The sequence below is a fragment of the Tupaia chinensis genome, unplaced genomic scaffold (genome assembly GCF_000334495.1).
Source record: "Tupaia chinensis unplaced genomic scaffold, TupChi_1.0 Scaffold141530_1, whole genome shotgun sequence".
Taxonomy (NCBI): Eukaryota; Metazoa; Chordata; class Mammalia; order Scandentia; family Tupaiidae; genus Tupaia; species Tupaia belangeri.
In genome coordinates this window covers 1,271,589-1,284,075 of record NW_006201391.1, presented here as the reverse complement: position 1 = coordinate 1,284,075, position 12,487 = coordinate 1,271,589, and the positions used below count along the sequence as shown (strand labels likewise).

Sequence of the window (12,487 nt, the reverse complement as noted above, 5' to 3'; positions counted from 1 at the left end):
TAAAAGCAGACTAGATCATACAGAAAATAGAATCTCAGATGTAGAAGAGAAAATTGCTGGCCTAGAAAAATCCACCACGAAGACTGAGAAAATGGCTCAAAAATTTGAGAATAATATACGAGAAGTACTAGATACCATCAAACTCCAAACATCTGCATAATAGGCATCCCAGAAGGCAAAGAGACTCATAAGGGCATTGATAATCTATTCCATGAAATCCTGCAAGAAAACATTCCAAACCTAGAGAGGCACTCAAAGATCTAGTCCCAAGAAATACAAAGGACCCCAAATAGAATCAGTCCATGATATTCTCCAAGACACATTATAGCCAGGTTGACCAAAACCACAAAGACAAGATACTCAGATTGGCAAGAGAAAAATGGCAAGTTACCTACAAAGGATATCCCATCAGGCTAACAGCAGACCTCTCATCGGAAACAATGCGAGCGAGGAAAGAATGGGAAAATATATTCAAAGTATTAAGGGAAAAGCAATTTCAACTGAGAATTCTGTACCCAGCAAGATTATAATTCATTTGGGAAGAAAAGACATGAATATTCCCAGATAAACAAAACCTGAAAGAATTTACCAGCACCAGACCAGATTTCAAAGAAGTTCTTAAGGGAGTGCTATGTCAGAAAAATTAAATGCCGACACACAGAAATAAGAGTTCAAAAACTAAGAAAATGGGCAACTTAATTGTAGGGACAAGTCTGGAGTTGAATATTATATCCCAGAACTCAATCAGAAAGATCAAACCACAACAGGAGATAGATTAAGTACATGAAACTGAACTGGTGAAACAGCATTCTGTGACTTGACTAAAATATTGCTGCTTTTCTTCTAGGCTTTGTTGTCTGGTTTTAAGGATTTTTGTCCTATCTTGAGCTGTCAATAGATTCATGTACCTACTATTTGAACAGAATACTAACTTGTTTCTAGGCCTTAAGTTTCAAGGAAATTTCCTTACCAGTTCAAAACTGTTTTTCTTGAAATTACCAGCTGAACTTGCTATTCAAAGTAGTTAGATTACTTATGAAATTGTGTGATCAACAAAATGTGGGGGGAAAAGGAATTGAAGACAACTGTAAACAGCAGAGATAGTGTAATAAGAGGGTGGGAAAGAACAGAGGGTCAGCCATGGGGTAAATATATACACACACACACACAGACACACACACATATGTATATAACTAGAAATGGAAAATTATTGATGATAACATGCATGATTAAGCCACTATGCAGTTTACTCTAGGTGGGAAACTACATTTGGTATGTTGTGATGATGCTTAGGGGATGAATATAAATTAGTTTAAAAAAAAGTTTCAGGAGAAAAAAAATACACGAAAACTGTTTTCACGAAAACTGTTTTCATTAAATTTTAAAAATGCATATTTGATGACTGCAGTAAGCTATATAGCCCCAGCTAGGTGCTACTTTATAGTATGTTCATTCTACTCACTGAGGTTTATGCCCAAAGTCAGACTTATGTTCATGTGTATGTATATATCAGCTGCGCTTGCTATTGGAAATATTCAGACTAATTAAGTTCATTAGCAAACCAATTAAATGGGGGGGAAGGTATAGAAAGCAACCATGTATACCAGACAGTGTGGGAGGAGGGTGGGACACGGCAGAGGGTGAGGGATAGGGAATCAAGGATGACAAAAAAAAAAAAGCAAAATATACAAGAAATAAGAAATAGAAAATTATTTGTTGATAACACGTATGTTGATGTGCTTGATTGAGCCAATATACAGTGTATTCTGGATGGGAAATATCATTTTGTATGCTGTAATGATGTACAGTGAATGAATGTAAATAAATAAATTTAAATAAATAATAAGACAAAACAATTCATAGTGTTAAAATAGGAAACACTGGGAGTCTCAGAACTGAAGAAATGCCTGTTTTTTTAAAAGCTGGACAATAACCTAGTGAATACTAAAACCTGTGGCTATCCCAGTATTGCCAATGCTTAATATAACACACATCTACGACAGCCACCCACCTAACCTAGATCACGCCTCCCTTTCTGGCTCTTGACATGCTCTCCCTGATATACCTCGACACAAGCAGAGCACATCTTAAAGCTAAATCAGATTGCCCCGCTCCCTCGTTTAAACGGTGCAGTGGTTTTTGCTTGCACTTTGAGTGTAACTATTGATGCGCAGGGATCGAGAAGGTGGGGGCTTGGCCTCGGAGGGCCTGGATTTGTTCTGTTCTGTCACTGCCTCCTCAGTGTTTACCTGGTACCCAATTATACAGCTGGTAAGTGGAATGAATGAGCCCGGGTCTGGCTTCCTCTCTGACTTCTCATCTCATCACCTGCCTTGTCTTCTACCCTTCCTCCTGTGCTCACACTCCTTCAGGCCTTTGAAACTGTTAACACTTTTTTTTTTTTTTTTTTTGGGGGGGGGAGGTTTTTGCTACAGGGCACGTGCACTTGCTGGAAAGGCAAACAGAGACAGAGAGATAGAAAGCAAGAAATCACCCCCCAGGGGGGATGGCCACGCTGCAATCCCTTCTCCTCTGTTCTCCTCGCGGGATCCTGGGCACGCACGCACACGAGCCTGGCGTGAGTTTAAGCCACCGGGTCCGGGACTCGAACTGTGGTCGACTACATGGGAGTCCAGTGAAACAGCCATTACACTAACTGCTGGTCCCAACCCTTCTTCATAAAATGATTTTACCCACTCGACACAGCAGGGCTGGCATCTTCTCTTTCTTCAGATTTCCACTTAAAAAGGCACCTCCCCAGGACCAGCAGATGGTGTAATGGCTACATTGTCTGGGCTCCCTCATGGCCGACCATGATTTGAGTCCCAGACCAGAGCCTTCAAATTGACACCAGGCACGTGAGCACACGGTCCAAAATCCCAAGAGGAGAATGGAGACGAGATTGCAGTGCAGCCATCCCCCATGGTGTGATTTCTCACTTTCTGTCTCTCTCCAGGGAGCTCATGCGCCCTATAGCAAAAATCCTCTCTTTAAAAAAAAGCAACTCCCCATGGTGGGGGAGTGTTTCCTCACCTTCTCTCTCTGTCTCTCTCACACAAATGCATGTGCCCTGTGGCAAGATTTATTAATTTATAAAGAAAGAAAGAAACGGGTCCCTCCTCAAAGACACTTTATCCTGTTTCTTTTTTAAAAAGCACTACTTAATTTTACTTATTTATATTTTTTAATTTGACCAGAGAGCAACAGAGAGCAGAGAGAGAGAAAGTGAGACAGCAAGTCGCCGGAACCAGGATTCGAACCATGGTCAGCCATGTGGGAGCCCAGCAACTAACCACCACACTTCCTGCCGGCCCCCACTTTACCCTACTTCTAAATACCCCCTCCTACAACCTAATTATTAACAGCACTCCACCCAATTCATTGACTTCATCTCATAATTATGAGTTTACCACCTCCCAACAAGCTTTAAGTTCTAGGACATAGACCATGCGTTCTAGCATAATACCCAGTTTTTATCTCAGGATCAAATACGTATTAGAGGTTAAAAAAACAGAGCAGTGCCCCCTTATCCACGAAGCATATGTTCCAAGACACCCCACTCAAGGCCTGAAACCATGGTTATTATGGAGCCCCACACACAGTAACAACAACTAATAAAATTAGGCAATGATAACTATATTGTTAGTAAAAGGTACAGACTTGGGCGAAGATGACACCTGTCTATTAGTTTTTACATCTACAACACACAGGTTGAGCACCCCTAAACATCGAAAATGCTCCAAAATCTAAGACTTTTTGAGTGCAAACATGATGCCACGAAGAAGAAAACACCGCATCTGCCCTCACGTGACAGGCCTTAATCACAATGCTGCAACACAAGACTGTATAAAACCACCTTCCTGCTATATGTAAAGAGCATAGGTATTATTCACATTCTTAATGTCAATAAATTTCATATTTAGACTTGGGTCCTATCTCATGAAATATATGCAAATATCCTAAAATCAAAAAACCTGAAACCTGAAGCACTCCTGGTCCCAAGCATTGTGGGTAAGAGACGCTAACCCTGTTAGGAAAATTTGAGCCCCTCATGAGCAAACCATCTGTGACCTCTTCCTAACTCCCATGGGCACCTCTAATGTGTCACCAAATAAGCATGATGCTATTAGTTTGAAATTCATTTATAATACATATTCGTTGTGCTATTACCTATTTAATTCATGCTATAAAATTATCGTTCAATTCCTATCTTAGTAAGAGTTTATTTGGCTTAATTGTCAAAACGTGTAACATTTTATCTAATGTCCTTGGGATAGCCATCAAATACCACAAGGTTCTTTTTTCCTTTTGCCTATTACTGATCATAACTGCGTATTATAAATTAATTATCTTGGTATTCCTGGAAAAAACTCCTTTTAGTCATGCCATATTATCCTGAATTTTATCTGCTAATATTGTACTTACTAGGTTGTTAGGGAAGGCATGATGTATTTTTCTATGCAAAAAAAAATGCATCATGACTTTCCTGGCAACACAAATTTTTTTTTTTTAATTTGCTATAGAGCATGCGTACTCATCAGAGGGAGACAGATTTGGAGAGAGAAAGTGAGAAAGCACCCCCCAGAGGATGACCCCAGTGCAACCCCTTGTCCACTGTCATCTGGAGATTTAAGTGCACATGCACACACCCAGCGGGTTTTTCAAGTTGCTGGGTACAGGACTCAAAGCACAAAGTCAGCCATGTGGGATGCAGCCTCCCTAACCACCACAGCACCTACTTAGCACCTGGATTTAGATCCTGTATCTAAAGAAATAGTTTAAAATCCTGGTCCCCGATGTAATAGTAATCGGAGGTGTGCCTCTGGGAGGTCATTAAGTTATGATGAAAAGGCCCCAGTAAAGGGGTACTGGTGCCCTTATCAGAAGGACCCTGGGGAGCCCCCAGTCCTTTCCCATCATGTGAGAACAAACCAAGATGACATGTCTATGCACAGGGAGCAGGTCCTCAGCAGACGCCAGAGCTGCTGTGCCTGGGCCTGGGTCTACTCAGCCTGCACCAGGGAGCAGGTCCTCAGCAGACCTGGGGCCGGGGCCAGGACCTTCTCAGCCTCCACCAGGAAGCAGGTCCTCGGCAGACCTAGGGCCTGGGCCTGGGCCTGGGCCTTCTCAGCCTCAGAACTGTGTGCGATAACTGGTATTTTTGTTACGGCAGCCTGAACAAAACCAAGACAAAATATATATCCCTGATGTAGAATATTAAGGGAACAGAGAAGGAACATGCATGTAAGTATACTATACGATGACTACGATTTATATGTTCAAAACGACACAAGGAAGGCATAAAATCTGAGGTACGTCTTGACAGCGAGTGGGAGAAACAGGAAGGAGAACGAGCATTCTAAACGTTGTTTCTGCAGGAGTCATTTCCCGCCGCCCTCACTAACGTCCCGCGGGATGTGTGACTGTTTCCTGTGACGTGACGTTACCTTACTATCAGCAGCTGGAGCTGTGTGCCTGTGTGACTGACAAGGCTGTATGTCTTCCCATGTCACGTACGTGGTATGTGGAGAGCTTGTTTTTGAAAATCAGTCTTAAATTCATGTTTGGTCCACTACTTTTCTAAAAAATCACCATATTTCTGATTGTTTCCTACCAGGAAAACACTGAGATTTTCCATAATCATTAGCTATTCAGTATATTACGTCAAAAATTCATAAAAGAATTGACTTAAGTTAGAATATTCATTATAACAAAAGCAAAAACTTAACATTCAAATTTCATTGTTACTAATATAGTTTTCATGTTCTATGGCCAGGCTCTGGAATATCTCATTACAATATAAAGTCATCTAAAATAACCTGGTAGGGGCCAGCAGGTGGCGTGGTAGTTCAGGCACTGGACTCCTGTATGACCAACAAGATGGTTCAAGTCTCCAACCCAGCAGTTTGAAAATCACACCAGTGTGTGCATGTGCATGCCCAAAAGTCCTGAGAAGAGAAAGCAGGAGAAGGGATTGTGACATGGCCATCCCTCCTGGGGGTGGTTCCTCACTTTCCCTCTCTCTGTCTCTCTCTGGCAAGCACACATGCCCTATGGCAACAACATAAAAAAATAAATAAATACATAAAAATAAACTGATAGAAACTCAACTGGATATGACGTGGCAGGATGTGACTACAACACGGTGACTAACAAGCGTCTCTCTAATGGTACGGCCTGGCAGTTTGAGAAGCAGGACATACTCAGCTGCCAGTTAATAATAAGAATACAGTACAAGCTGCAGGGAGATCGGACTGGCCCAACTGCTCTGGGGCATGAGCTTATTCAAAGTTCTGAAAATACACACACGCCCTCTGAGCACATTCCTTCCTAGGAAGGTATCCTAAAGAGAAAAATTAACGTACAGGGCTACATGATTAAGAATATTCAGCACAGCCCAGTTTTACAATACTGAAAATGAACATGGTCCAAATTTTCAAATAAATGCAATGGAATATTATAAAGTCATTTGAAATTATAAAAGTCTACATTTTTGTATGACAGAAAATAGTCAAGACAAATTACTAAGAAAAGCAGGTGACATTAATTATACATAACCATACTAACACAGTAGTTTCATGTGAACAAATTTCAATTTAATTAAACTTGATTAGGTTTAATTTAAATTTGTTATGTTTAGATAATTTAAGAATCAGTTTTTCAGCTGCACCAGCCACAGGTCCCAGCCAGCTATGGTTTGTGGTACCATACAGCAACCCACTGTATCTGTAGTCTTGCCCTCACATTCCCGTTACTGGGGCCCACTGAGGTCCCGGAGCAGGTGAGTGCTGTACGGTAAGGTACTTTGCGGGAACTGGGAGGTGGCACAGCAGTAACACGCTCTGCAAGGCTGACCCATGTGGGAAGTCTGGGTTTTAGCCCAGACACCTCCTTGACCATACCAGGTACAGACACGCCACAGCCCTGGGCCAGCTGACGGGTGGCAGTGCTCGTCTGTCTGTATGACCCCCCTCTCTCATAAATGAAGAAACTTTAAAAAAAAAAAAATGTTTTGAGAGAGACCACATTCATCTAAATTTTGTAACAGCATAAATTTTCTATTTTATTATCATTACCTTTTTGAGTTTAATTATTTCTTCTATGAACAAACGAGACAGAGAGACGGAGCGTACGCCCAATCCCCACAGGGTCTGGATGCCGTAACCTCCCCTGGTTCAGCCAGCCCTGGTCATGGGCACTGAATGTGACCGTGTGCTCGAGGCCTCCAGAACCCAATCTGGGACTTGCTGTGTGGCCCAGCCTGCTGAGCGCCGCATCACGTTTTTGCAAATGTATTTTTTAATTTCACTATGATCAACTACAATGAATTTCCTGTGTGATAAAATCATGTCTTTAAGGAAAATGAAGTTCATGGGACCGGCAGATGGCGTAATGGTTACATTGCTGGACTCCCAGGTAGCTGACCACGGTCTGAGTCCTGGACCTGGCAGCCTAAACTCATGCTGGGCGCATGTGTGTGCGTGACCAAATTCCTGAGAGGAGAATGGAGAAGGGATTGCAGCATGGCTCTCTCTGTCTCTCTCTGTCTTTCTGGTGAGCACACATGCCCTATACCAAAAACCTCTCTTCAAAAAAAGAAAGAAAAATGAAGTTCTTCAAAAATAAAAATGCTTCACTATAAATATTTCTGATATTTTACCAAATGAGAAATTACAGAACAACCTACACATTTAGAACTGCTTTTCAAAATTAGTGTTTTGCAGAATATGTCACTTTTTAAGCCTCCTTCCTCACACAGAATTTTTAAAAATTCAGACTTGTACTAACACAATTTAGGAATTTTTTTTTCCCTTAGCCAAATATGAAAGTTATCTGAAGTATGATCAAATACAGAAAAGTTATTGTAGCTATTCATTTCTAAAACTTAGTATAAGATGAATTCTTCTATGCTTTTTAAAAATGGAACACCATCCAGAAAAGTGAAAAATCATCACTAGTCAGAGGTCAGCTGAAGTCTGCGTTTACACTCCAAAACTAAATGACAATGTGTCTCTATGTCACTCTTTCTATCTGTGCCACCATGGTAGCAAAAATCTTATCACAGACCTTTTACAGCAAGGCAACGGTTCCCATGGAAACCACAGGGCAAACATCCATTGTAGTGGCCAAGGACTTGATGAACACATGTAAATGGAGGTAACTGCTTTTCTCTTACTCCTATTTTAAAAGTGAGCAATCGGTAGCTACTCTGGGTGTGGTTTTTGCTGCAATGTCTCTATGGATAATTCTAGAAAGGAGTAACAAACCTGTTCCCGTCTAGCACATGAGCCTACAGACATCCAGAGTGGGGCCTGGAAAGACCCAGCAACTTACCAGGCCTGCACACATACAGATGCCATCACGCCGTACAAGAGAACACACCAGAGCAGAAATCAGTGCAGCACTTCCGCACACAAGACAAAATCCCTTCACCGGTACAGAGCACATGAATTCATGAGCCGGTGAAATGCCGATTAGTCAGGAAAACAAAGACAATCAATTAATCGTAACTAAAACGAGTCGCTCACCTCTCTCAACATATTGTTCTCCTTTTCCTTCTGTTCCAAAAGGCTTTCTAGGTGGTGGACGTGCATCTCTGCCTCTGCCAGCCGCCTCGTTCTCTCATGGTCTTCCTCAGTAGCCTTGGCAGAGAGTCCTTTGCTCTGCAGCATCTCCAGAAGCTTCTTGATGGATTCATCCCGAGCATTCAGGGTTTGCTTCTGGGTCTCGATGCGCAGTTCCATCTCCTCCAGAGTCTTCCGGAGCAGAAACAGCTCCTTGGCCTGCCGCTCGTGCTCGGCGTGCAGCCTCTGGAAGTTCTCCTCCGTCAGCTCTGCCACGCAGGGGTCCCCAGGCCTACTGCTGCTGTCCTGCTGGAACAGCTGGTTCAGGTCCCTCTGGATCCGCAGTTCATCCTGGAGAGCCTGGATCGTCATCTGCATGTGCTACAGCCAAGACAGAAAGAAAACCCCAAATCAGCTTTCCTCCTCCAGTAACGAAAATAGAGCAGACTGGAGGGGTCAAAAATAGCTGCACGGGCTCTCAGACATCTGCATTCGGCACCTGGGATTTACCTGACTCTGCTTTACAGCTTCTTTAAAAATGATTGATACAACTGGTAAAATGTCAGTACTTTATCTTTGTTTATTTATTACCAACAGAAAGCAAGGCAAGTGGCAGCTTCTCGCGTCACATAAGCCGTGATAAGATAAAGACCCTGTTCAAAATTAACAGAAGGGCTGTCCAGCCACCGTGGCATGGCAGCAAGGCACCACTGCACATGGCTGGGGCCACACGGCAAGGCCAGTTGGGACCCCAGGGTGGCCTGCGCACACCAAGTATACCCATGATCCTGCTGGCTGGAAGGCTAGGGGAGATCACAGTGTGGAAAGACCCTGGCCCAGGTCCCCGTGTGCGAGTGAGTGTGTGTGTGTGTGTGTGTGTGTGTGTGTCATATGAAACTAAAAAATAGGCTTTAAAAATTAATAGAAGACATTTACACCAGAAACTAAATTTGAGAGGAGGAAGAAGACAGGAGAAATCTACAGGAATATGAACATGTTCATTCAAAAAAATTTCACTAAAAAACAGTGATATGGAAATATTAAAATTAAATGAGTGGTTTATATGTGACAGACTTGCCAAGTACTTTTTATATGTGAATTAATGTGGTCTCCATTATGACAATGTACTTCTTAAAAAGTTGATTTCTGTCTTGAGAGAGAGAGAGGAAAAAATGTAGGTGTGCAGCCCAACAGTTTCACGCCATGGTTCACCACGGCCTCAGCCAGACAAGATTGAGGGCATGCAAGCACACATGTCCACACACACCCGGCAAGTACGGGGACACCTCAGGGCACAAACCCAGGACTTCTCCACATGGCTTAAGCACCACAGAACACTGTTACCTCCGCACCACAACGGCTGCCCTACACTTTATTATATTATCATTACTATGGTAAAACACTTAACGTGAAATCTACCCTAACCAACTCCTAAGTGTGCAATCCCTTAGTGTTGACTACAGATGCAGTTCTGTACATCAGATCTCTCTTTAGCGCTCACTCATCTTAACTAGAAGTTCAGGCTCAGCGATGAGCTACTCTCCACGCCCCTACCCCTCCCCAGCCCCGGCAGCCACCCTCGCACTCTGGTTCTGTGTACTCGACTGTTTTAGATGCCCTACATGGGCACCGTTACTACAGTACTACTGATGAGGAGACGAGGCCTGAGAGGTCAGGTAACATCCAGGATCACAGAGTGACAACCCTTGCTACCCACTGGGACTAGAACGACACGAAGACACCAGCGTAACTGCGAGCTTAGAGAGACAGAGTGTGTGAGCTGTGCATATAGGAAAGACAGCACAACACGGGTAATTAACTGACGGTGTTGGTGCAGATAAACCACTAACGTGTTTGTTTAGCTTTATCCCTAATGAAGGTATCTGAGCCTTTAATCTGAACGGGTAAGTCCAGCGTATTATATAAAAAATTCCAAAAGGCTGTTATGGAGATAGTTTTATTTTTAGGAATGAGGAAACAATGAAGAGCTTTCGTCCCTGTATCGGGGTCTGGCAGTGTTCCACAGTGCTGCAAAGAGCATTAAACCGTGGCCAGAGACGCAGGTTTCTGCTCCAGCTCTCACTTCCGAGCTATGAAACTCAGACTCACCACCCTTCCGGATTCCAGGCTCCTCATGGTTACAACGAAGGTAAAAACGCCTGCACTACTTTTCCATGGAGTTGGTAATACCAAATCTGTCTGATGTGTTAGAAACACACTGGTTAACAAGTCTGCCAGGCTGGGACCAGCAGTTGGCATAATGGCTATGTCGCTGGACTCCCACGTAGTTGACCGTGGTTTGAGTCCTGGGCCCAGTGGCTTAAACTCACCGGGCGCATGTGCATGCGTGCCCAAGATCCTGAGAGGAAAATGGAGGAGAAAGGATTGAGTTGTGGCCATGCCCCCTGGGGGGTGATTTCTCGCTTTCTGTCTTTCTCTGTCTTTCTGGAGAGTGCACGTGCCCTATAGCAAAAAGCTCTCAAAAAAAAAAAAAAAATCTAGCAGGCTATAAATATAAACAGCATAATAAACACTCAAGGAAATGATTTAGCAAGTATGCAAAGATGTATATACAAAGATAACTCATTACTGTTTATAACAGTGGCAAATTAGAAACTCTCTAAATGAAAGTCAATAGATGATGGAGTAAATAAGAAATGTCCACACAATTTAATACTATGCATCAATTAAAAATAACAAACTAAATTTATATGCACTGATTAAAAATTATCATCATAAAAGTTATGTTTATAAAGGTAAAAAGTAGATTATACAACAGCGAATATAAGACAATATTCAATTCTAACTTTTTTAAAGTTTACTTATTTATTACATGGAAACGACAAAGAGAGGCATCTGCAACAGCGTCTTCCCTCCACAATCAACCCCCAGCCTCAGGTGGCCTGGACCATGAGTGCACATGCATGCCTAGTATGTACCGGGGACCCTACGACACCAACATGGGACCCTCTCACGTGGGGCCAGCATCACAGAGCGTCACACTACCACTATGCCACCGTGGCTGGCTCTGTATTTTTCGACAATTTTCAGAGTGAGAAGGGAGAGAGCACCCCCCCAAAGGGGCATGGTCATGCCACAATCCTATCTGTTTCTCCATCCTGTCGGGACATGGGGCACACATACCTGGCATTGTTGGTTGTTGTTTTTTTTTTCTTTTTTTGGAGAGATTTTTGCTATAGGGCGTGTGCGCTCGCCAGAGAGAGACAGAGAGACAAAAAGCAAGAAATCACCCCCCAGGGGGGATGGCCCCGCCGCAATCCCTTCTCCTCCATTCTCCTCTCAGGATCTTGGGCACGGACACACGCCTGGCGTCCGGGACTCGAACCATGGGCGACTACGTGGGAGTCCAGCAACATAGCCATTATGCTAACTGCTGGTCCCTTGGCATTGTTTTTTTTAATAGATTTTTGATATAGGGCATGTGAGCTCACCAGACAGACAGAAAGCGAGAAATCACCCCCCATGGGAGGGATGGCCATGCTGCAATCTCTTCTCCATTCTCCTCTCAGGATTTTGGACACACGCGCACACATGCCTGGCATGAGTTTTAAGCCTCTAGGTCATGTGGGAGTCCAGCAAAATAACCATCACACCATCTGCTGGTTTTCCTGGCATGTTTTCAAGCCACTGGTCCCAGGAGTTAAACCACAGTCAGCCACGGGGGATCTGGCTCCCTTAACCACCAGGCAAAGGGGTCAGCTGCCCGTCTTTATGGTTTTTGGTATTGTTTAAATCTCCTACAGTAAGAGGAACCAGCAGTTAGCGTAATGGCTATGTTGCTGGACTCCCACATAATCGACCGTGGTTCGCATCCCGGACCCGGTGGCTTAAAACTCACGACGAGTTCATGTGCGTGCGTGCCCAAGATCCCGAGAGGAGCATGGAGGAGAAGGGATTGTGGC

At 43.4% G+C, this 12,487-nt stretch overlaps 1 protein-coding gene across 3 annotated transcripts in view; it reads right to left on the bottom strand.

Annotated features, from left to right (window-relative positions):
* ERC1 (ELKS/RAB6-interacting/CAST family member 1) overlaps positions 1–12,487 on the bottom strand; it is a 501,445-nt gene that overhangs the window by 433,094 nt on the left and 55,864 nt on the right. For all 3 annotated transcript variants that reach the window (XM_027766230.1, XM_027766231.1, XM_027766232.1), the window contains exon 2: positions 8,529–8,945. In XM_027766230.1, coding sequence (XP_027622031.1) covers positions 8,529–8,945 — 417 coding nt within the window. The remainder of the gene's footprint in view (positions 1–8,528; positions 8,946–12,487) is intronic.